Source organism: Muscardinus avellanarius (assembly GCF_963383645.1).
Source record: "Muscardinus avellanarius genome assembly, chromosome: 16".
Lineage (NCBI taxonomy): Eukaryota > Metazoa > Chordata > Mammalia > Rodentia > Gliridae > Muscardinus > Muscardinus avellanarius.
Window position 1 is genome coordinate 43688902 of NC_137802.1, and position 26437 is coordinate 43715338.

Below are 26437 nucleotides of genomic sequence, written 5' to 3' on the forward strand. Positions count from 1 at the left end.
CCAGGAACCCCAGTACCACCAAAAAAAAAAAAAAAATGAGTTCTTAAAAAATTAAGTAACAGAGAGAAAAACTAACTCATTAGAGCCTGGGTCCATGGCTGCTTTTGATCCCCACACCACCAGTTGCACGAGGGCTCAGCGGGCAGGCTGTGGTCCTCTGTGAAGGAGGAGGAGGCAAAGTCCTGCACGACCAGGTGGCCTTTGCAGACTGGTGCTTCAGACACTGAGCCGTCAGCCCTCTCCCCATTAGAACCACCTTGTCCCACAGACTGGCCTCCTCTCAGAGCCACGGGGCTGACTCTGTACCTAACAGCTCTCTGCTTGCCCCAAGGCTGCCAGGAAGATTTACTCCCTGCCAGTGGCAGCTGCTGAGGCAGCCAGGAAAGCACCATGCCCCTGCTGGGCTATTTCATGCCTAACAAGGAAAATTCACTTAACACGCACTTTAGGGGAAGTGTCCTAGGAGGGAGCCCAGACCAGATGGGCACTGAGCTTGTTAAAAGCATGCGTGTTACCAGAAAAATGTGCAAATACGCATGGGGAGTTTTGTATGTGTGTGTGTGTGTGTGTGTGTGTGTATCTATGTATGTGTGTGTTTTACACACAGACACGTGCCTACAGAGGTCTCTGAAATGGCTTTAATTAAAGCCCTGTCTTGGGCCAAGCGTGGTGGCGCACACTTGTAATCCCCGCGCTTGGGAGGCAGAGACAGGAGGATCGCGCAGGTTCGAAGCCAGCCACGCTGGCTTAAGAGACCCTGTTTCCAAATAAAAATATAAAAAATAGGTCTGGCAGCATAGCCCAGAGGTAGAAGGGCTTCCAGGAACCCCAGCACCACAAAAATAAATAAATAAATAAATAAATAAATAAATAAATAAATAAATAAAATAAAGCCCTGTCTTTCCAGTGTTCTTCTATATCCAACGCAGGTCCTGCTTGCATAGGGCTTTTACTGCGCCGCCCACCTTATGATGCTGCGCTGCGTTCTTATTCTTGTCTTCCCTCCTGCCAGGTGCAGCTCATCCACTATAACCACGAGTTATATACAAATGTCACAGAGGCTGCGAAGAGTCCAAACGGATTGGTGGTCGTTTCTATATTTATAAAAGTAAGTGTCTCACATTCTTTCACTCTGCTTTCCTTGTGGTTCCCCATCCCGGTCAGAATTTCAGCCTACGGTCTCTGTTGGAGACAGAATTTAAAGGAGGTGATATGGATGAAGGTCCATGCCTAAGAAGTGCTGCCGCAGGGTTTCATAACTTTCATATTCACGACATTCATGAAAAATGCACTCCCCTGGAGCAAGATGGAAAAAAAAAAAAGAAAATAAATGGGCTCCACTTCAGAGCAGCAGGGCCTGAAGTTTACGCAGCTTCTGTCTTGAAGAGAAAAAGTGTGCTGGGTTCAGGGACAAGTTTCAGGTTCCCCCTTAATGCAGTGGGATTAGGAGGATGTAATAGCAGACGGGGAGGGGTTTGTGCTCACAGATGTCCCCTAGGACTGAACACCTGCCCATCAGCTGGCTCACCCTAGGAAAGCTGGGAAATTTGAAAAGTCCCTCCCCAGTGGGCACTTCACTGAACAGTTCCCCTGGCTCCCCACCTCTACCTTTCCCCTCTCCATCTCAGGTGGCCTCATAAGCAACGCAGGGAGAATAGGGCAAAGTCCCTCATGCTGACTTCTGGGTGTTTTAGGCCAGTGCCACCTCTCCCTGACAGGCAGTAAGAGCAGCATAAAACCTCCACCAAGGCCGGGCGTGGTGGCGCACGCTTGTAATCCCCTGGCTTGGGAGGCGGAGACAGGAGGATCTTGCAGGTTCGAAGCCAGCCGCGCTGGTTTAAGAGACCCTGTTTCCAATAAAAACGTATAAAAAGTAGGTCTGGGAGTGTAGCCCGGAGGTAGAATGGTTTAAAAAGACCTCTAACCAAGCACATTCTAATTTGTTTATTTTTAATTACCTTTAACATTTCGGCAGACATAGAATGAAGCAGATAAACAAACATTTTCAGGGAAATCTTTCCAATTAGAATTTATATATTAAGGTCAGGCGTGGTGGCGCACGCTTGTAATCCCAGCATTACAGAGGCAGAGATTGGAGGGTCGCAGTTCCGGACAGCCTCAGCTACCTAGTGAGGCCCTCTGCAATTCAGTGAGACCCGGTTTCAAAATAAAGAATAAAAAATTGCAGGGGTTATAGCTCAGAGGTCAAATGCCCCTGGGTTCCAGCCCCATACCCACAAAAAAAAATGTTTTTTAATACTAAAAAATAGGGCTGGGGTGTAGTTCAGAGGTACAATGCCCCTGGGTTCCATCCCCAATACCACACACAAAAAAATAATGTATATATTAAACCAGCAGTAGGTGGCCATTCCAAAAGTCAGAAGTCGCTGTGCTAGCCCCTGGGAAAGTGTTAACCAGATGGTGAGAGAAAGTAGCCCAACCTCTTTCTGAGAATCGGATAAGCAATAGAAACCCAGTGTTCTGCTGGGTGCAGTGGTACACACCTGCTATCCCAGCTGCAAAGATGGGATTGAGGTGGGAAGAGGTCAAGTTCAAGGAAGCCCAGCCTAGGCAAAATTACAAGACTCCTTCTTGAAACAGACAAAATTTAAAAAAGAAAAAAGAAACCCACCATTCACCACACAGCATGGAGGCTCTCGGTGACATCATCACTGCTCAGAAGGGGCACCTGGTGTACCCCTGGGGCTCCACTCCCTCCCCAAAGGTATGCTCCTGTGCAAGCAGCACTTGACCCTGTCTGGTCATCCTCCCAGACTCTAAGCCTCCTCCACCCCTTCTCCTTGCCCTCATCTGGGTTAGGACAAGGCAAACCTCTGCACTGGCCAGGGGCATCTGTGACAGGTCGCTGGCCCTGGACACAACTTCAAAATTCTCTAGTTTGTTATTAGCAAAAAGAGGCAGGGTGTTTGGCCAGGAAAGCATATTTTTAGGCTTTTCTGCTTTCTTGGCACCTGACGTAATATCTCAAAGAAACCAGTCCTAGCAACAGTCCCTGGAAAAAGAAACAGCAGGTTCCTGATGCCAGGCACGGTGCTGTGTGTTTTGCATCTATTTTTTTTTATCATTTAACCCTAATAATGAACCTATGAGTTGGGCATTTGTGTCCACATCTTACAGATGGAGAAAGGGAGCTGAGAACCTTTGGCATTTACTCATGTTCACATAGTTTGCCCTAGCCCAGTCAGGAGAGAAATGCAAGTCTTTCCTGACTTTGATACTCATGACCTTATTCCCATCATGTGCCTCCCCAACAGAGCTAGGGGAAAATGATAAGACCAAAAGAAGAGAAAGGGACATTTTAGCACATCCCCCTCGCTCCCCTCTGCCACCTACAGCTCAGGGCAGACTCCTGTATCCCACCTTCAGCCCCAGTTATGATGTTGAAAACCAGTTAGTGCTTCCGGCCTGGGCTATACTCACTGTTAGGAAGCCTACCGAGATGTCTCATATTGTCCTGTGTGTCCAAGAGCCTACCTCCCCTGGGAGCATTCCCAGTGCCAACCTTCCATGAGCCACTCCCACAGGACAACCTGCCTGTCCCAATAATTCCTATCCTGTGAAGGGTGTCTGGGCCCCTGACTTTGCCTTCTTTTGCTCAAAGCTCCTGAGTTAGTAAATGTCATTGTGGAAATACAAGCACATTACAGCTGACAGAGTGATTGATAGGCCGCTGGGCAGCCGGTCTTTTCAACAGCAAACTGCTGGCACGTTTCACAGCTCTTGCAGAAACACTCACTCCTCTGAGATCACCACCAATGTAGGGCTTGGTCCTTGTTGCTTCTATGCACATTGTTGGGAGGAACCCACATCCTGTGTCCTCTCAACCCTACATCCTCTCGGCTAGTTTGGCCCCTAGGGATGCGCCCATTCTCTCCCTGACAAACATGAAATCTTCTGGCTCCATCTCAAAATTAGCCATTGGAATTTTTATTTATTTGTTTCATGTAACCAGTTCCCAGATAGTCAACTCCACACTTGTCCGTCACTTATCTCAACACTTTGATGAAGTACAGAATACAGGCCAGCCTTCTGCTAGGCACTAGTACCCAGAAATGAAATTAACGAGCTGGGTATGGTGGTGTGCAGCTGTAATCCCAGTACTTGGGGGATGGGACAGGATGACCACAGGTTCAAGGCCAGTCTCAGTAATTTAGGGAGACCCTCATCTACCTAGCAAGACCCTGTTCCAAAATAAAAACTAAAAGAGATAAGGATGTAGCAGAGAGGTTGAATGCCCTGGATTCAATCTAATACCACCACATACCACAAAAGAAAGAAATGAAATCAAATGGGCCATTTGTCTCTAAGGATGAGCAGTCTCTAGTAGGCATCCTCCCTTCCTCCTAACCTCCCTGCCTCCCCTTCCCAGCTCCTTGTGGACTAGGCAGGAACAGTAGATGAGAAGCCCACATCTAGGTAATTTAGAGCTCTAGAGAGGTCACGCTGCTCAAAAGCTGAGCCATAGGCAGCTTGGAGTTACTACTTAAAAGAAGAGACATGTTTATCTGTGGGTTTTATTTATCTTTCCTCTACTAATCCCCCATCCTTCCCATGACCACAGGGAACTGAGATTTGGCTATAATTGCTGCTCAATCACACACCATTAACTTCCCACTTAAGCTCACTTATACCAAGTACATATTTTATCCTCTCGCCCACACAGCCAACACACTGGTGCCCACAAATCATCTGTGTGCGCTTTGGAAATTTTTCAATTATTTTGAATCAGCTCAAAGGGGCTGGTGTCAACACTGGTGCTCCCCGAATTCACCAGGTCCTAGGAGCCCAAGGCACCCATCAATTAAGGGACACGACAACTCCCTTGCCTGCCGTAACTTTTTTTTGGCCCTCCTTCTTTCGTGGAATGCATCAGCAGGAACACAAGATTCCAGGGCTCTCTTTATATGTTAAACAGTATGTCACAGTAGAGCTAATTTTGGTACTAAGGTTTCCAGGGAGAGACAACGTTTAGGACTTTTCTCCATGTAGGGGGAGGGAGGAACTTTACCTACATTGAGCACCAAGATCACCACAACACACCCAGGGAACTGTAGGAAAAGAGAGGCAGATGGAGGGAAGGCAAAGAGTCTGTGCTTCCTCCAAACTAAAATTACCTGTTGCTTATCTAATAATAATAATCACCTGCTGCCATTTTTCCAACCCTCAGAATAAATCAGATTTAAAACATTGATGTGTCACAACATCCGATTAGCAGCTGAGGCATAAATTGCAGAGCAGAGCAGAGCTGAGGGAGTCAGGAAAGAAATGATGAGGATGAACAGTGGGTCTTGGGAAAGGCTGAGTAAAGGAGGCATTGAGGAAACGGTGGAGGCAGTTCTGCGGGGCCACATTCTGATCTCATCAATGGCGGTTCCCGGGCTCTAAGCCCCTAGGCAGTTTAGCTTCCTCTCCCAAAGGGGGGATTTGGAGCATGAACGTGAAAGGGGAACCTATCCATGAACATCTGGTACAATGTTTGGCTCATTATAGGCACTTGGTAAATATTTATCAGATGGATGGATGGATGGATGGATGGATGGATGGATGATTGAATTATATGGCTGAAGGATATATTTGATTGGCATCATCTCCTGATACCCCTATTCTAGACACCCTTTCTCCCTCACTCTGTACTTAAATATTCCTTTCCTAACATCACTCCATATTCTTGCTCAACATTTTAACAATTCCTCATTCCTACAGAATAAAATTGAAATGACCTAACATGGCATTCAAAGCCTAATACGAGTTAGCTCTGCCTGCCTCTCTAGCCTCACCCTCACCCTTCCCCATGCCCTGAGATATATGCAGAAGCATGTCTGATTCTCCAGCTACACTGTGATTCTCACTCCCCCACATCCGTGAGTATGTTGGTCCTCGATATGGAACATTTTCCCTTCCCTCCTTTTCCATGCTCTACCATCAAAACACTGCAAACTTCCTTCCATCCTTCCAGATGCACCTCATGCCTCATCTCCCCAGATTCCTCGAAATGGTCATACCTGGGACTCTATCCTAACTTGATCCTTTACCTGTCTTCCTTATTAAGACTGGGAGGTTTTTATAGAATAGGGTCTATGCCTCTGATCTCTAAATTCCCAGCCATCAGACTCTGGTGCATGGTGGATGCTCAGTATGAGTGAACCAGGTGGAAAGGACATTCATTTCAGGAGAGTGCTGCCCAGTCATTAATTCTTTCTTTCCCTCCCTAGGTTTCTGATTCATCAAACCCATTTCTTAATCGAATGCTCAACAGAGATACTATCACAAGAATAACATATAAAAGTAAGTTTGGTTCAATTTCTTCTCCAACAACTACTCTGTAAAGGTTAGTCCCGTTGGAAGACTGGAAGCCAGAAACGAGGCTCGGGGCTCTCTGTGGGCCCCTTTCAGCTTCGTGTTCCTTTAATTCTGGAGAAAGTCACTCTGGAGAGTCAGGGCTGGTGAAGAAGCAGCTCATTTCAAGCAGAAGTCCCCAGGGTGTCTTTGTCATCCATGCCTGTCTAAGGCAATAATGATTATGATGATGTGGTCATCGTTAGCCCGTGGAGTGGTAATGAGCTTGGGGACTCTGCCGGCTGACTGACTCCATGTCAGCTGTACATAGTTGGGACTTTGCCACGTTTGCGATTGAAGAAGCACCTACCAGGTACTTTGGCTCCAACTTCACACTGGTCCCGTTCTTCCTCTCCTGGTGTCCGGGCCTCCTTCCCTGGAGGGGGCACCATGGCATCTTCCTGCATTCTCTGTGGCCCCTGGACCTAGAGGACTCTCTCCAGCTTTCTTAGATTTCCAGAGTGTTACACCCCAGACCTCTTTAGCAAAAAAAAAGAGAACAATTCTAAGTGGAAGGGAAAGAGAAATGAAGGAGCTGCTACCCACAGCAATCCTAGAAGTTGCAGTGCTTGGGGAACGTCATGTGATAGCATGCACCAAAAAGCAAAAGAAATCAGAATGGGATAAGGAGGGTTCGTACCTAATTAGAAGACAGCAGGAAACTGGACTTTAAGTTTTAGCATTGTCCTTATTCAAGGACATTCCGCATTTGGATTAAGTTTCCTTATCTGTTAAGTGAAAAAGTTGAACTTCAGGTTTCTAACGTCTTTGGGTCTAGTGTTCTGAATCCATCAACAGGTAAATAATGATTTTCACCAAAGGAAAAACCAACATGCAAATCTTCTAATTCCCCCACCTCTCATCAGTGTGTCCTTCATAGAATCGGGACCTCAGCTGTGTCAGTTGCTTCTACCTCCAGTAGTGTTGTGGAAAAGATAGCGTAAGGGTTTACAAGTCTCACCTCCGGCATCTGGAGGGAGAATATAAACAACTTCCATTCACTCACTTATTCATTCAACAAACTTCCTGTAAGAACGTAAAAATGGCACAGGCACACCAGCCCTAGCCACAAAGTGCTCACTGCTGGATCACTCTCATATGAAGAGGTTGGGGCGGGGAAGCTACCAGGGTGATGAGCCTGGAGAGTTGCTCCACCTAGATAGATATCATGAAGAACAATGAATTCAGTTGTCTCCAAACACACTGTGCCCTTCCTCATCAGTATTCTCCTGGAGTCCCCTCTAAGCACACACTTAGATTGCTCAGCTAAGGGAGATATTTCTGCCTTGCGTGTAAACAGCACATTTATAACTGCCCATAAAAGATTATTATTCTTTTAACTTTTTTGATTAAAAAAGCATGAAAATTAAATAAAATGTTTTCAAATAATCTTGCATTTGCAGTTTAGAGACCGTGAAAAGCTGTGAAATTGCGCATTAAGCCCCAACACACAGTCCGACAGATTGCCACGCACACAGTCAATCATTAGGGGGCCTGGTCTCCCCACCCCAGCCGGTTGTCTGATTAATGTTACGTAATATGGTTGCTGCCACAGAGGGAGGAGCAGGGGAGGGGACAGGAGAGAAAGGGAGAAGAAAGAAAAGGGAAGAGAAAGAAGAGAGAAAAGAAGGGAAAAGGGGAAGGAAAAAAAGAGGAAGTCAAAGTTTCACAGGTAGAGGTAGCATTCTAACTTGGAAAGTGCCAAAGAGACTGCCAATCCAGGTATCCTGGTGCCTGCCTGTAATCCCAGTACTTGGGATGCTGAGATAGGAGGACTGCAGTTTCGAGGCTAGCCTCGGCAACTTAGCAAGCCCCTCAGTAACTTAGCAAGACCTTATTTCAGTATAAAAAATAAAAAGGGATGGGGATGGGGGTATAGCTTGGAGGTAGAATGTCCCCAGTATATTCAAAATAAAAAATAAAGGGGAGGGGGGAGAGCGAGAGCGAGAGCGAGAGCGAGAGCGAGAGCGAGAGCGAGAGAGAGAGAGAGAGAGAGAGAGAGAGAGAGAGAGAGAGAGACAGCCAATAATTCAGAGACAGCTCTATCTTCACCATCAGCTCTTGGTTGTAGTGCCTAAGAGATGAAGTCTACGCAGTGAACACTGGTAAGGCCCGAGTTCATGCAGGAACAAGTGGCCTCCTCGGTAGCAATGAAAAGCCAGAGAGGCAGGAGAGTGAGATGTTCTGGAGACAGATCTTGATGTCACTCAAAGGAGTTAATGCCAAGAGTGATCAGGGCCTTATCCACCTCTGAAGACACTATTAGAAGCACAGCAGGACCCTCCTGTTCTTCATCTGTCCCTCCTGCCCCACACCTGCTGGGGCCAGAGCAAGAGAAAGGGAGTTTAAGCAAGATATAGAGACCCTGACCTGCCTGGGGAGAGGTGACTGCCTCCGCCCTCTAATGACAGGCATTCTGTCCTCTTACACTCCAGCAGGGAATAATGGAGGACCTATAATAACAGCAAGCTTGGTCACATATCTGAAGGAGCAGCGCTGCAGGGATAATGATGGCCTGAGAGGCGGGGATGGCCCCACCCCTTATGCCCAGGACACTGGCAGGAAAGGATTGATTTGTTCAGCAGGAAACCTCAGCTCTCTTCCATCTGTCTAAAATCCCTGAGGCCTCAGGGCTGTGGACGTTTGACCCAGTCATGGCAAGCAAAGGTTCTGGAACAGGACCCAGTCACTAGCACACAGCAGTCAGAGAAGGGGAGGAGCCTGGAAGTATTTCACAAGGCTCCGCCAGAGACAGCACAGGCCCAGATGTTGTGTGCAAAAAGTGATACCTGCTCAGGGCACCTATTAGGGTATCCTGATTCCATACTTGCAAGTGAAATAGAGAGCAGTCAGCAGCTCCTCCAACACACACACATACACACACACACACACACACACACACACACACACACACACACACTTCTGTTCACTTTTCATTAGCCAACACAATCCCAACGTCAAAGTCCTCCCATGGAGATGGGAGTGAGGAGAGTGGACATCTCCCCATCTTGAACCATATTTTTTTCTCCCAACTGGAGATTATGGGTTCTGTTTCCTATGCAGATTCCTTCCTATCATGTTTTCTTCCTCTGGAGCAATGAAAACTTAGCTCTGAGGTCTTAAAACTAATTGTAACCCAACCCTGATACTTTGAAAAGCATGTCCACATATTTTTCTCTTCACTGAAACTCTAGTTCAGTCTGAAGAGCCATCTCTTTGCTGTTTTGCATCTGCTTCTGTTTGGAAGGGACATTAACCTACCTCAGAACTAACACAGTGGGCACTCTGGCCAGGCTCATCCTGGCTGTCTCAGCCAACATTCTCACTGCTGTGACCCATAAAGGCTGACCATGCACAACTTAGAGAAAGGAAGACTTATTTGCTCATTTGGGGAGATTTTGAAGGTTCGGTCCATGTCAGGCCAGGTCTACAGAGCTCAGGACATAACAGCAGGAAGCAGAGAGAAGGAGAGAGCAAGAGCTCTGCTCTCAAGTCATGGAGGCCAGAAGCAACAAAAGAGCAAGCAAAGAAGGAGGTTCAAAGACAGCACAGTCCCCAAGGCCACATCCCCAGAGACCAACCTCCTCCAGCCAAACCCCTCCTACCTAGATTACCACCCAGTAAATTTATTACAATGAATGTAGCCACTGACAAAATAACAACCCTCATGACTTTTGTATCAACTCTGAGCTCTTCAGTGTACATTCTATATCTAACTATAACCCCAGCCCAAGCTCTGTACAAATCCTGTGCAGGTGTCCCTTGACATGGAACCTGTGATGGAAACCAACATCAACCAGAGAGATGACAGTGGCACTGCCATGATGGACATGTCTAGTTGTGACCAGAGAAGGCACAGACATTTCATTTTAGGTGGGCTCAGTTTTCCCCTTGAAGGTCATATTGTAACTTGAAGCCAGTCTAAGACTTCAAGAAGAGTGACATGATCTGCTGACCAAAAGATCATTCTGGGTACTTGGTTAAAAATAAACTGCAGAGAAATAAGGGTGGAAGGGGGAGGTGACAGCAGACATGCAAGTAATGAAGGGATGTCATTGGTCATAATCAGGTCAAGAGGAAGGGGCAGTGACACATGATTATATTTTAAAGGAAAAGTCAAGAGATTTCCTAATGGGTCAGATATGTAATGAGGGAGGTGTCCAGGATGACTGCAGGATTTTTAGCTCAAGAAATTAGAATGCATTTCCATCCACTGGGCTAAAGAAGACTTAGATGGCACGCATCCATGGGTGGGAAGGGGACTACGAATCTTGGACATAATGAACTTGTGCATCTCCTGGGCTTCCGAGAAGAGGTGGCATAGGCCACGAGATATAGGAATCTGGATCTCAGGAGAGAGAACCAAAGATGTAGATGTGGAAGACATTGGCATCCAGGTGGCATTTAGACTCTTGGGGGAAATCATGAGAGTAAGAATAAACAGAGAAGAGAGGCAGGAGTTGTCCTCACTTTGGGAAGAACAGCTCAAATTTTCCTGACTTAGAATTGAAAATCTGTGTGTGTGTGTGTGTGTGTGTGTGTGTGTGTGTGTGTGTGCATGCACACCTGTGAGTTGAATGCAGGGCCAGTCTACCTCCAAGCCACACATCCAACCCTTTTTAAATCTTGAAACAGTATCTGGCTAAGTTGTTGAGGGTGTCCCAAAGTTGCTGAGGCTGGCCTGGAACCTGTCATCCCACTGTCTCACCCTCCTAAGTAGTAGAATGACAGGCATGTGCCACCATGCCCAACTTTGAAAATCACTTCTAAAGACATCCCACCATGCAAGAGTCTCCCGTGTGGCTGCCTCCCTCACCAACTGAGATGTTCACATCTACAGAGTGTGCAGACAGTGGCAGTGAGATCCTGTGATTTTCCTTGTACACTTAGATTCTCTTGGAAGCCAGAGAGAATCACCACAAGATGGCAGCTAGTGGAGACCCAGTTTGTTTGCCTGGTTTACAGCACTGGGCACAGGGTAGATGGCCAGGAAATAGGAAATTGTACAAGTCAGTGCCAGGGAATCCATCAAAGGAGGAAAAGAGAACCTGGCTGAGGGGAAAGGATGATTGGGAAGTAGTGTCTTCTGATGGCAAAAGAGAGAACAGAGTGGGCCTAGGCTCCTGTTCTGGCTTTCCCATTTTCTTTGCTGTGTGGCTGCAGCCAAGTTCCTTGACTCGGTGCTTCTGAGATACAGTTCTGTAGATAGTACAATGAGAATATTAGTGCTGAATCTCAGATGGCAGAGTTGAGGCTGAAACAAGGTAATTGCGTGGGCAATGACTAGCAGAAACTCTGTGCATGCTATATATACATACATATATACATACCTATGTGCATACATATGTGTGTGCGCATATACGCCTGTGTATATTGTGTATGTGCATGTGTGTGTGTGTGTTTCTAAATTGACCAAAGTCAAAAGCCAGCTTCCTGAGGAGAGGAGGCAGCTCACTATGATGCAAGGTAAAAATAATGCCAAATGTAAACAGAATACGTGCACCTAAGCAACAGAGTTTGCTTACATGTGTGTGTGTGTTTGTGTGTATGTGTTGCTGGGTATTGATACTAGAGGCATTCTATCTCTGAACTACATCCCCCTTTTTTATTTTTTGTTTTCAAACAGGGTCTTGGTAGGTTGCTGAGGGTTTCATTACATTGCTGAGGCTGTCCTAAAACCTGTGATTCTCCTGTGTCAGCCTCCCAAGCACTGAGATTACAGGCACACACTGCCATGCCCGGCTTGCTGACTTTAAGTGAAGCACCACTCCCATATTTATATCTATGCAGCACACAGCAGCAACAATGATATTCTATGACTTTCCTGAAAAGCTTAGAGTTTGCATGTCTAAGGAAAACTTATAAAACACTCTCACCAAATGGGACCCACGATGGAAAAGCTCAGCCTGAATAAATTTCAGGCTGAATTTAGAAAGTCTTCTAAAGAAAATCCATTTTATTAAAGTTAAATTCCCATACAACAGAGTGAGGGGCAAGATTGAAATCATGACACTGAAAAATGGATTTTCCTAAAGGATTTTCTTGAGGAAAGATTGGTAATCTACTCGAGGCATCTTGATTTTTTAATGTAGTGTATTAGAATAATGCTGGTATTATCCTTCTTTCTTACATTAATTAATTAGAAGACACAGACCCCCAGTTACATAAAAGATAACATTTATAACACTTTAGTATGCACCTGATTTCATTGAACCGGAATTATTTTTAAAAGAGATTTTATGTTATTGTCAGGTGGCAAAAGTAATGATTAACACCATGCAAGGAGCCTTGTTAAGAGGATCCAAGGCAGGACTCATTAGAATATTGCCTATAAAGAATACGTTCTACCTGGCGCAGTGGTGCACTCCTATAATTCCGGTACTTGGGAGGTTGTGACTGGAGGATCACAGGTTAGGGGCCAGCCTCAGCAACTTAGCAAGATCCTGTTTCAAAATAAAGAAGTAAAAAGGACCGGGGTATAGCTCAGAGATAGAATGTCCCTGGATTCAATATCAAGTACCACATACGCACACATATCATAAAAAGGTACACTTGATTCCAACACCTTACAAGAAAATGTTATTTGGGTAACTTCATTCTCCTTCAGCTTCATAGGCCCCATTTCTGTCATGCATAGTACATACAATGGTGGCTTCAATACAATAAGAAACTAAGGGATCACAAAGTCCAAAGTTTCAAAGGTCTGGCTACTGTATTAATATATTTTCTCCAAGAAAATAAAGGCACACCACTGAAGACATTTGAAGGAAACTTTTAAATTTGGTGCTTCGTGCCAGGCTTCAAGGTACACACCTATAATCCTAGGACATGGGAGGCTAAGACAGGAATATCTCAGGTTTGAGACCAGCCTCAGCTAGTTAGTGAGAGCTCATTTCAAAACAAAAAATAAAATAGAGTTACGAGTGTAGCTCAGAGGTAGAATACCCTTGGCCTCAACCTCCAGTACCAAAAAACTAAAATAAAATAAACATGGTGATGGTGCACTGGCATGGTGGCACACGCTTATAATCCCAGTACCTGGGAGGCTGAGACAGGAGGCCGAGGTCCACGGCCAGCCTCAGCTACTCAGTGAGGCCCTCTGCAACTCAGTGAGACCCTGTCTTATAATAACAATAAAAAAAAAACAGAGCTGGGGTATAGCTTGGAGGTAGAATGCCCCTGGGATTCCATCCCCAGTACCAAAAATAAATAAATAAACATGGTGCTTGGCACAGGGAATAAGTCCCTTAAAAATATATTGTGGTCTTGCCTGTTTATAAGTTCTCTTTTGCCCCACCTCCCTTAACCCTCTACCAAAGAAGGGCACATAGGAAATAGCAGGCCGGTGTGTGACTGCTTCTACTCCGCGGTTCTTCTGGGAGTGTTCTCTGTGCTGCTTCTTAAGGGACACGGTGTTAAATGTGATGAAATATCACTCAGGAGTTTAAGCGTATTGCTCCAGGTGCCTCTTTCCATGCTTAATTGAACTTGTGCTTTCATTTCAAAGGAATGGCTTTGGAAACGTTTCCACAGAATACGAAATGCAGCACACTGCTCCCTGTGTTGCAATCTGAGTAGTTATTCATGTCAGCAAGGAACAGAAAAGGGGTGGCTTACCTCCAACATTCCAATTCTCAGAGGCCCTTTTTTTCATTTATTGTTTGTGTAAAACAAACAAAAAAAAAACATAGTGTTTTATTCTTTAGTAATTGCCTTTTTATTTCACTTGAGTTTGCCTCAGATTACAAGAGGAAATGTCATTTTGTATAATAAAATCACCAAATAGTTCCATATTGATCAGAAAACAGTATCGATCTACAGAAACGCCGGGCCTTTTTCTCATTGGCATGGTTTGCTCTGAATGGGAACTGCATAAGCGGGCAGCGAGTGACATTACACCCCATTTGTGGTCCCTGTGAGTAAGTGGATGCTCCTGACCAAGGCTGCTGGGAAGCCCATAAAAAGGGAAAGAGTTCCCACTATGTGGTCCTAGGCATTTCATCAAGTGTGTACTTTCAGCAACAACAACAAAGTCACCTTGGGAGTTGTAATCATGACTAAGAACTCAGTCTGAGATAAATCATAGATTCAGCAAGACCATGTCATAAAACCAAAGGCACAGCTGCCAACTTCTGCAGTCATTCAAAAGACTAAAATTGGGGGCTATATGCTGTGCATTAAATAGTCTACCTTTATTGATTAACCGAGGGGTCTTTTAACCTGTAGATGGACTTAACAAGTACACACAATTGTCTGGTGCTGCAAGTAAGAGGTCCTCTGGCTTCTCCAGGAAGCAATGATAAGTTACTAGCCAAGTCATAATTAGATTTAGATTAAGACTGTTAACTTGAAGTCTAGGGATTTCCCTCGGCACGCTATTCTTTTCATAAAGTAGATGGATAGCTAGATATAGAGAGTTAATATATGGGTGAATGTGTGGATAGATATGATGGTAGAGAGATATGATATTTAGATGATAGATGAGAGACAGAGAAAATAACTCTATTAAACTTTCATGAAAACCTATTTGAACTTTTGCCACGACTTCCTCCCAATTGGCCTCCCGAAAATAAGCAGATACATGCAGCATCACTTCGTTGACCTCTGGGCTCCACACCATAGTTTTATGTCTCTTACTAATCTGTATATATATATATATATATATATATATTTTTTTTTTTTACTAATTTTGCCATTCTTACCAATGAATAAAGCCATGAGAGTTTGGAGAGGAGACTCTGACTTTCCCTACATTTACTCTCTGGCTTTTTTCTTTCTACAACACCCACAAAACAGGAGGGTTTTCTTCTGGCAGCTTCATGGGCAGGTTATCTGTGGGTTATTATTAGTTTCTGGCCTAGCCAGCCATAGAAAGCACCCCAGTGTGGCTGGATGCTGTGACTAAAGATTCCTAGTTGACCCAGATACCTTTTTCTTGGGTCCCACTGTCTCTGTTCGACCAACTTCTTCAAGCAAACTTCCATGCAGAAGAAAAAATAATGCAAAAAAAAATGTAGCCTGATGTTCTTAAATTCCAACATTTAAGACTGTGAATTTAATGACAGCCTATGAGGCAGAATGAGGACAAATGGTATCAATTAAGTGCACATCAATTTCAGCAATGTAAATATGCGAGTGCAGGCATAGAATTAGGATCAGGAGGAAAAGAAGCTGCTTGTGACCTCTGCCCACTGTCACGGCTCTTACAGGAAGTGGATGGAAAGGAATCTTCCAGCAGGACCCCAGCAGGGGAATCCTGGAGTGTCAGCACCATGTGTTTTAGAAACACACCCTCATTCTACTGCCTGACATAAATCCATACACATAATCTTTAACCCCTTGCTCCCAGCCTGTGCCAGCCTCTACCCTTTCCCTCCAATGTGGCTGCAACCCAAGAATGGCTACAGTTTCAGGAAAACATAAATGTTCCTTTTCTTTACTCCTGTTATGCCCAGACTACCCCTGATGCTGCCACCTCCTTCCCTTCCCTCCTCCCAGCCTCCCTGAATAAAATAAAATACAATAATAGTGGCACGCTAGAGTACCCAATATGCTCCTGGTGCAAGCTTGGTTAAACAAATCACATTGACCTTTAATAAAAATGTGTTGAATGCTCCTTTTTCTCATTCAGCATGTTCATCTTCAGGCCAAAGCACCATCAGAGCAAGCCTCATTAAGTACAAATCTGGTCCTGCCATCCCCGGCTCTGAACCCTTCAGTGGCTCCGAATGGCCTCCAGGATGAAGCCCAACTCCCAGCAGTGCATAGAAGGGCCTCCTGCAAGGCCTGTGCTGACCCCACCAGGCTCATTCCCCACAACATCCCTCCCCCTGCATCCCACACATGCTCTAGCCACCCCCAAGAACATGCCACTCTAAACTGCCTTAGCTCTCTCTCTAAATGACTCTGTCTACAGTACCCTTGACACCCACCCCCTGCCAGCCACACACTATTATCTTCCGTCATTCAAGATGCAGTTCAGCTTAACTCCTTGAGCCATCCTTTCCTGAGTTCCTCAGGCAGAACCGACAGCCTGTCTCTGGGCCAGTGCAGATTTATATCACTATTTCTGTGCCGCCCAATTGCATTTCACTTAATTGTGTCCAGGCTCACCTATGCTGAGCTTACTTAGTGCCTGACATCTATGAAGGGGCTAAGGAACAGTCACAGACAAGTGATAAACTTATTGTGTGGGTGCCTGATCCAGCTCCTGAACCATCACATGGGTATGCACTCTGTACACCGTGGCTTTGTTGTGAGAGCAGCTGACCACACAACCTCAGTGCAGACCCAGCCATATTCCAATCACTACTCTCCTCTTGGGCTAGACCTGGATCCTTAGTAAAAGTCCCTCCTCTTATAGTTGATCCATTGACCCAGCTCTCCACCTCATCTTTGCATGGACAGACCCCAGACTCTTCTGCTACCTCAAAAGAAGAGGAAGAGGCCAAGAAAGGGTAGTTTGGGATGGAGCAGAAAAATTGTGGTTTTATTTACATTTTAAACTACCAGTTAGTAATCCCAGCATTCAGGAGGCTGAGACCAGAGGATTACGGTTCGCAGACAGCTTCAGCTACTTAGTGAGGCCCTCTGCAACTTAGTAAGACCTGGTTTCAAAATAAAGAATAAAAAATAGGGCAGGGGGTATAGCTTGGAGGTCGAATGCCCATGGGTTCCTTTCCCAGACCCACAATAAATAAATAAATAAACAAACAAACAAACAAACAAACTACCAGCTCAACTGGTAGCTTGTTCACTATCTAAAGAAGAAGCAAAGAAACTCTGAAATTCAAGTCCCCTTGACAAAAAGGGCTCTCTTGTTAGAGAAAATTAAATGAGCCATTTCTGGAGGAAAAATATAGAGAGGAGGTAGGCTTTACCCAGGAAACAGATCAGTAGCATTAACTCCAGAATCAGTAGGTAAGTAAGTACTTGTCACCCAAACTTTCGGTCTACACATATTCATTCTGCCATTTGTTTTTAGCTCTTCAATTAGTGTGATGCAGGCGCTGGATCCACCTTGTTCATTGCTCTATCTCCAGAGCCCTAACCCTGCACCTGCCATAAAGAGGTACCTAATTGAGTCTTTACTGAACGTATGAATGACCTTGGTGTGGAGGGAGGCCAGGAGATTGCAGTTCCTGCTCTGCTGTCTCCAACTTGCTCTGTGGCTGGGGGCTGGTTGTCTTGCCTCTCTGATCTTTATTTTGTCAAGGAGGATGATACCCTCTGCCTGACTCATCTTACTGGGTCATCATGAGGTTCCAGCTGTGTGTATAAGTCCCTCAACTTGAGAGATTGTATCAACCACTGGAGAGAGATTTATGTCCCACCAACACAGGGAGGAGACAACACACATGAATCTGGGGGTTCTGCGGGAGACCCTGCCATCCAGGCTTTAGGTTTCTGCCATGTGTTCTCCAGCTGCCTACATTGGCCACAGGGGTGGATGCTCATGGCATCCTGGCAGATGGGACACCTCTGCGGACAAAGGTCTGCAATCACTGGGGTGCACAAGACCATTGAAGCCATGAATATAATTGGGTAGCCCTAGGATGAACGTAGAGACTGAGAAAAGAATTAAAGCTTAGACTGGTCCTCAGGGATTGTGACATTGGAACATGATGAAGATGAGAGTCAGCAGCAGAAGAAAAAGAATGGCCATAAAAATAAGAACACTATTGTGTTATGGAAGCCAAGAGCAACAGCATGCAAAAATATGAAAGGAAAAAGTGTCACAAGGAGAAGGAAAGAAAGAAAGATTCAGTGCAGTTTATTAAGATTTTACAACCCTAATATATTGCTTTTCTTAAAAGTTCAACCAATGCACTATATTTTTTAAAAAAATAAATATACCAGACTTCCGGGAAGATGGCAACGGAGAAAAGCGGGGCTTACGAGTCCTGCTAACAACCAATCTCTATTACCACAAAATCAGTGCCTTTCATAGCCAGAAAACACCATAAGCAGAGAAACAAAAAGTGTAATTACAAGGGACAGAGAAAAAAGAGGGCTGGAAAAACGAGACACCAGAAAGAAACCAGATCGCAGTGCTGCGGTTGGAGCCACAGCACGGAGCGGCGGGCGCCATCTTCCCTTGCAGCACCAGGCTCCAGAGAGGAGGGGAACTCAGAACGGAGCTCAGAGCCAGAGAGGAGATAAGCCGGCCTCATGGCCGAGGACGCAACAGCAGCACCTTACTGCCGGTGGCAGCGGCAAGCTCATCGGACGGCACCAGAACAACGCACTCCACAGCCCACCAGGCTTCAGAGAGGAGCGGCGGACAGCGAGCCAAGGTGAGCCGCTGTGGAACAGCCGGGTGGGATTCGGCAGATTTCTTGGCGCAGGGAGTATCTAAAGCTCCCAGCGGCTGGGCTCAGCACACCCTGCAGGGACTCAGAGCAGAGCTCAAAAACAGAAAAGAAATATGCCAGCCTCATGGCCGAGGGCGGGGCAGCGGTGCCATATTGCCACTGGCGGCAGCAGCAGCAAATTCACTGAGTCCACTACAGTTCCATCTACGCACTTAACAACAGTGAGTCAAATTGTGGCCCCTAGAGGAGAAATCCCAGTACTGTACTCCCAGGGACTTGACCCAGTGGGGGAGTGGCGGTGGCAAAGATATCACACCATAGGAGAACGCCCAACCTGGCACCCCCCCCCCATGGTCTAAAGCAACCTCATTTGACTCCCAGGGTCTGAGACTCTAAGATACAACCCAGTAAAGGAGTAGTGGGGACTGAGATACCACAGACTCGAGATCCAGAGCACCTTAAGTGAAGTCATAGTGACCCAAGGGAAGAACCCAGAGAAGGCACAAACTTCTGAAATCATGGGAAAGAGGAATAACAATGGAGCAATGAATGCCCACAACCCCACAACTTCAGAACCCGATAAAACAGAAATTCAGAGATTTCTAGAAGATCAAATCAGGAAAATAACTGTAGAAATAATAGAGGTGTTTCGAAAAGAATCCAGAGAGAGCCAAAAAGAGATAAAGGATGCAATTAATGAAGTAAAGGCCTCAATTCAAAGTACAAACAACCGATTAGACCACATGGAGAATAGAATCTCGCTCTTAGAAGATGATCATTCAAAAAATGAACGCATAGTTTCTAATTTAGAAAAAAAAATCTGACAGCCAGAATCTGACATTGAAGAAATATGGGCCCATTTTAAGAGAGCTAACCTAAGAATAATTGGAATAGAGGAGGGAAAAGAAAGTGAAACCAAAGGGATCAACAATCTCTTCAAGGAAGTAATAGCAGAAAATTTTCCAAACATAGAGCAAGAGGTCGATACACAGGTCCAGGATACTTATAGAACTCCCTTTAAACAGGATCAGAGAAGAGGATCCCCACGCCACATAATTGTCAAAATGACCAATGTGGAAGCCAAGCAGAGAATCTTAAAGGCAACAAAAACAAAGGGCCAAGTGACATTCAGAGGCAAACCAATTAGAATCACTCGACTTCCCAAACCAAGTCATGAGAACCAGAAGGGCTTGGAGTAACATATTCCAAACTCTGAAAGAAAACAACTTCCAGCCAAAAATTTCCTACCCAGCAAAACTTTCTATCAAATTAGATGGGGAAATAAGAAGCTTCCACGACAAACAGAAACTGAAGGAATTTATGTCTTCAAAACCAGTGCTAGGGAAAATACTCAAAGAGATTAACTACAAAGAAGAAATAGGTAACACACACCAGAACCAGAGAAACAAGATTTTCCATCCAACAGACAACTAAGATTGGTTATCTGTAGAGATTCATTATTTATGTTAGTCTTTTACCTATCTCTAAATGGTATTGTTTGCCTTTATTGTTGTTAATTTTTAGGATTTCTAGTTGGAATATTAATATACCTTCAGATATAGCATTTGGAAATATTTTATCCCATTCTATCAGTAACTTTTAATTCTGTTTACATTGTCTTTGGATATACAATATTTTTTTTTATTTTTTAGGGAGTTTGTTTACCCTTTTGTTGCCTGTGCCATTGAAATCATATCCAAGAAATCACTGCCAATTTCAATGTTGTGAGATTTTATGACCCAGATTTTCTTCTAAAAGTTTATAGTCTTAAGATTTATATTTTGGTCTTTTGTCTATTTTGAGTTAATATTTGCGTATGGTGTTAGGTAAGGGTCCAATTTTATTTTTTTCATGTAATTATTATTTTTCAACAATATTTAGTTAAAAGATTAGCATTTCCTCCACCAAATGTTCGTGGAAACCTTGTCAAAAATAACTTGACAATATAGGGAAGAATTTATCTCTAGGCTTTTATTTAACTCCAATGGTTTATATTTCTGCCTCTGGAACAGTACTACACTGTTTCAATTACTGTAGCTTTATATGGTTTGAAATCAGAAAATATACATCTTCTAGCTTCGTTCTTCTTCGAGATTGTTTTGGGTATCTAGAGTCCATATTCCATATCAGGATAGATTTTTTCTGAAAAATAAATAAATAAATGTATGATAGTTTCACCTAAAAAAAAGAAAAAGAAAAAATATTCTCTGGTAAGAAAGAAAGAAAAAAGAAATATTGAAATGTTATCTTTAAGTCATCAAAAGCTTGGTATCAGACAAATGAAACTGTTATGTGAGATAATCATCGTTAATATTGGATAAATTGCTATAAAACTAGATGTCAACCACTAAGCCAAGCATGGGAAGCAGGGAATGGGGAGGGAATGGGGTGGGGACCAGGTAGGGGCTAACTGGACGATGTATGCATGTATGTCTACAAAAGTATTTTCTTTATACCATTATGATGTATGAATACAGTGCACCAATAAAAATAAATAAATAAATAAACCAAAATGCTAAGTGTAATTTTCATAGATAATTGAAATTATATCTTCTTTCCTTTTTCCCATATAATCATTTATGTACTTAACGTTGTTTATACCATTAAAAAAAACTATTTGATAATAAAAGCTATGCGAGTGTAAATACCTCAAATAAGAATAAAATAAAAGGTTATCTGCACGAGCCTCCAGGGAAGAGATGCATGAAAAATGAAACTGATTATTGACCTTAACCATTGGATCTTGTGGTAGGATTTAGGCTGATTATTTTTCTTCCTAAAAGCATTTCTTAGTGTTATTTTAATTAAGCAATGTTAATAAATAATAATAGTAAAACAGGTCACTTTTCAACAGGTCCTAAAGCCTGTATTTGTTCATTTTGTTGTGATTCTCATGCTTATGGTCTAGGTCTCAGGGTCCATCATGGAGGACTTGGCTCTTCATACAGTCCTCATGGTGGGACACAGTGCTCAGTTCACCAATACACAATGTCCCTCCCATGGGAGGAATGGGCTCCCTCATGCCTGTGACACTAGCCTTGGCCATGTAACTTCTTTGGCTACCAAAGTGTGAGCATAAGTAACATGTTACTCTTGGGATGGAATTTCGAAGGGCCAATAAATACCTCTAGTTTCTGTCATTATGATTCACAAATGACAATGTGACTGATAGTGGCTGCTTTTAGAGTTTGAGTCCCAAAGTGTGAATACAAATGGTAAACCCTCGACCAACCTGAAATGGACGTGTCTGAGATCAATACATAAAACTCTGTTGTTGAAAATGGTTGAGATTTAGGGGAGATATTGGGACTGTGTGTTACTGCAGCCTATCCTGACTGATACAGTCTCCTAGACTCCAAAAAGAAAAAAAAGTCTATCAGCAATACCAATACTTCCTAGAGAAACCTAATTCTTAAGTCTTTCTTACCTTCTTTTCTAGATGATGCTTATTTACTACAGGGACTTAATATAGAGGAACTATATCCAGAGACCTCTAGTTTCATCACTTATGATGGGTCAATGACTATCCCACCCTGCTATGAGACGGCAAGTTGGATAATAATGAACAAACCTGTCTACATAACCAGGATGCAGGTGAGCTTACCTTTGGTCTTTTAGCTAATGGGGAAGATGGTATAAAGACCAGCTGGGTTGGCTTGGTGCCTACTGTATTTGTTTACTAGGACTGCAATAACCAAGTGCCATGAACTGGTGGCTTAAACAACAGAAAAGTATTGCCTCAGGTTTGTGGAGGTTAGAAGTCCAAGATGAAGTTGTCAGAAGGTTGATTCTTTCTAATAGAGATGAAGGGCATCCCATGCCTCTTGTTGCCTCATAGCTCGCCCTGGCTTCAGTGGTTTGCAGGAAAACCACAGTGCTCTTTGGCATATGAAGCAATGTCCCCAGTCTCTGCCCTCATCTTTATGTGGCCTTCTCCCTGTCTCTGAGTCTCTGTGTCTGGAGTCCCCCTTTCTGTAAATATACAAATCACCCTTAGAAGAGCCCATCCCAATAGCTCCATCTTATCTCAGCTAATTACATTTGCAGCAACTCCATTTCCGAGCAAGACCCCACTCCTAAGTACTGGGGGTCACCAGTACCTTCCACTTCTATTGGGGGGGATGTACAATTCAACTCATACCACCTATGTTTAAAGAGCCCACACCTGAGTTGACTTAGCATGAACTGGTTGGAGGAGCATTCTGCCTGAGTGAAGGACAGCAGAGTCTGTTCCCAGTGTGTGCTCTACAGCTATGGAGCTATGGCATTCAAAGAGCAAATGAGCAAACTGAATGACGTGATCAAAGGTATTTCGAAAACTGGGTATGAAAAGGTTATATAGATTTAATTATAATCGGACCTCTTGAGCTGTGTGTATGTGTGTGCATGCCCACGCACACTGGGGATTAAACCCAGGAGCATTCTACCCCTGAGCTACACCCTAGCCCTTTCTATTTTTTTTTTTATTTTGAAACAGGGTTCTGCTAAATTATTGAGGGTCTTGCTAAATTGCCAAGGCTGGTCTCAAACCTGGTATCCTCCTGTTTCAGCCTCCCAAGTTCTGAGATTATAGATGTGCTGGCTCATGCCTTTATTTATTTTTTATTTTTTATTTTTGGTACTGGGGGTGGAATCCAGGGGCATTTATACCTCCAGGCTATACTCCCGGACCTATTTTTTTATACTTTTCAGAAACAGGGTCTCACTAAGTTGCCGAGAGCCTCACTAAAGAGCTGAGGGTGGCTCTGAACTTGTGTGACCTGTCTCAGCCTCCCAAGCGCTGGGATTATAAGCGTGCACCACCACGCCCGGCAGCTCACACCTTTTTATTTTTTTTTTTATTTTTGGTGGTACTGAGGTTCCTGAAAACCCTTCTACCTCCAAGCTACACTCCCAGATCTATTTTATACTTTTTTTTTTTTTAAACAGGGTCTCTTAAGCCAGCGCAGCTGGCTTAGAAGAAAATAACCAGTTAACCTGCACGATCCTCCTGTCTCTGCCTCCCAAGCGTGGGGATTACAAGCGTGTGTCATCAGGCCCCACAGCTCACACCTTTTTAAAATGACAGTACATATGTCTCCAAGAGGAGGCAACATATGTAGCATTTCACAAATAGATTTGAACACAGAGTTTGGGGTCGTTGTTTTGTTTACCCGGGTGAGGGTTATCTTGCAAATGAGCTACTCCTCAGAACTGGACAGGAACACGGCCTGCCCCCCACACCCCCCCGTGCCTGCTTTGCTAAATGGTTCATTGTGTTACCTGTTCTGTGAAATGAATACTCTTCATTGTGATGGGTAAATTACATGAGTCTGTTTCTGCTTTGACATTTTACAATTGTGAAAGTCCACAGAAAAAGGAAAGATGAACAAGTGAGAGGGGACTGGTCTCCTTGACAGGATATATGTTCACAGCTGGCAACAACTGAAACAGTTTGAAGTCCCCATCCTATCTGTGTTGACTGGGATTCAATGACAAGCAACAGTAGCCACCTGCAGAGAGCATAAGCTTAGAAAAAGGATTTATTCAAGAGATACTGGGTATCTTCTAGAACACCAGATCAGAAAGAGATGTCAGGCATTCACCTGATTCAGAAGAGCCAGCACCTCTTCACTTCCCTCCTTCCCACTGGTGTGCCGCAGGCTTCTCTCCTGGGAGGACCTGGCTTCTTTTGCTTCCCAGGCCTGTGGTGGAACACAACTACTGATGTTATAGTCCAGATACCCGGCTCTGAGAATCACAAAAAAAGGAACTGAATTTGCTCACTTTAGTTGAACTCTGACCCCTGGACCAATCACAATGGTCTGGGTAAGGGAATTCTTGAACTGAACGGTGTCAAAGGAAGAAGAAACCCTAGAAGCTGGGCATGGTGGCCATGCCTATAATCCTAGTACTTAGACAGGAGGAACAGAGGTTCAAGGACAGCCTAGACAATATTGAGAGACTCTCAGCAACCTAGCAAGACCCTGTTTCAAAACAAAAAATAAAATAGGGCTGGGGATGAAGCTCAGAGGCAGAATGCACCTGGGTTCAAATTCTAGTACCACACGGAGGAGAAGGAGGAGGAGAAGAATACCTAGCTGAATTCCTCCTTTGACAGATGGTGCAAGTGAGTGTAAGAATAAATTACTTGTTCAAAGACGTACGTAAGACAACAAGGTAAAAACCAGTCTCACTCCATTCCTGGAGGCTTCAGCATCCTGCAGCTGAGATGACCCCCAGGGAAGGAGCCCTGAGAGACACATGCCCTTTCCCAGACAGCGGATGTCATGTGGACCTGCCACGGTCTACTCAGTCTGACTTTTTCCCTGGTGCATTTCAGAGGATGGTTGGATCTCACGGCTATTTCTCTCTTCGCAGATGCATTCCTTACGCCTACTCAGCCAGAACCAGCCATCACAGATCTTTCTGAGCATGAGTGACAACTTCAGGCCAGTGCAGCCGCTCAACAACCGCTGCATCCGCACCAACATCAACTTCAGTTTACAGGGGAAGGACTGCCCAAACAACCGAGCCCAGAAGCTTCAGTATAGAGGTGGGTACAGAGGCTCAGAAAGCAGGGGACCCCAGCCAGAGCTCCGTCTTCCTCTTAGGCCTGTCTGTAATGGCTTGGTGCTAGCTCTGGTGATAGGATCCATGACTATAAATGAGATCACCATTCCCCATGTGCATGGGACTTTACTGCTGTAAGAGCCTATACATTATGAGTAGATGAAGGTAATAAAGGTTTAAAGGTCTGATATATGTGATATATCTATACAGCTATATATCTATATATAGATATATTCAAGGTTTGATGTCACATATATGAAACCTTTATATCCTCTCCTCTGGCTCAGGCTACACTGCTCCTTTTATTGCCATTTTGCAGAAGATCTCAGACAGGCTGATTTCCCCAAGGTTATTTAGTAAAACGGGATAGTGAGAAGCAGTGGAACTTTTGGTCACGTGTCACCTACAAGACTGGCCTTAGGGATCCAGTGAGGTAACGTGTGTGAACATATCTTTGTCCAGCACTATGTCCCTAGAAGTACTTATTATTCTTACTGAAGGGCATATTTAAGATGACTTCTGTCTTCTGCAACTCTCTGGTCCACAGAGAAGCCCTCTCTTTTTCCCCTCCTGCACACTAACTAAATATCAGCTTACCACTGTGGTAAACTCTCAGTGTGGAAAGGGGGATGAAGGCAGGCTGGTCTCCTGGAGATTTCCTATATTGCAGTCAGGACTCACAAGTTGCTGATCTGGTTCTCCAAGCTGTGCATACCCAGCCAGGTCTTTTACCCACTGAGTCATTTACCTTTCTGACCATCCCTATCTCCATTAACTCCCTAGCTTATTGTGAGAGACAATAAAGAGCCTGGATGGGGAAGCATGTTGTAGCAATAACACATTCCCCAAACAGGGGGACTGTGGTTAGTACCAGGAGCTTCTAGAAGCAGCCACCACTGCTGCCCCCATCTTCCACTTTCTCTCTCCTCCTTCCCCTTGTTACTGTCTTTCTTTTTTCTCTCATATCCCTGGCAGAGTACCTAAACTATAGTATTTTTTTTTTTGCTCTATTCAAGCCAGAACTACTAGATAAATAAATACCCACTCATTCATTGGCCTTTCTCCTAGTCAATATCTGTCTATTGTACCCCTACTATCTGCTGGGCACTTGAGTAAGTGATGACAATATGGTGGTAGTGAAGACAGATAAGGCCCAAACTCCACAGAGCTCACAGTCTAGAGCAGGAACCAGCACCCTTTCTTTCTTTCTTACT

At 44.4% G+C, this 26437-nt stretch overlaps 1 protein-coding gene across 1 annotated transcript in view; it reads left to right on the top strand.

Annotated features, from left to right (window-relative positions):
• The window catches only part of CA10 (carbonic anhydrase 10), a gene marked incomplete at both ends in the record, with an annotated part of 532584 nt that overhangs the window by 504850 nt on the left and 1297 nt on the right, over positions 1 to 26437 (top strand). The window contains 4 exons of the mRNA XM_080712393.1: positions 1013 to 1108; positions 6234 to 6306; positions 22111 to 22265; positions 25032 to 25206. Coding sequence (XP_080568519.1) covers positions 1013 to 1108; positions 6234 to 6306; positions 22111 to 22265; positions 25032 to 25206 — 499 coding nt within the window. The remainder of the gene's footprint in view (positions 1 to 1012; positions 1109 to 6233; positions 6307 to 22110; positions 22266 to 25031; positions 25207 to 26437) is intronic.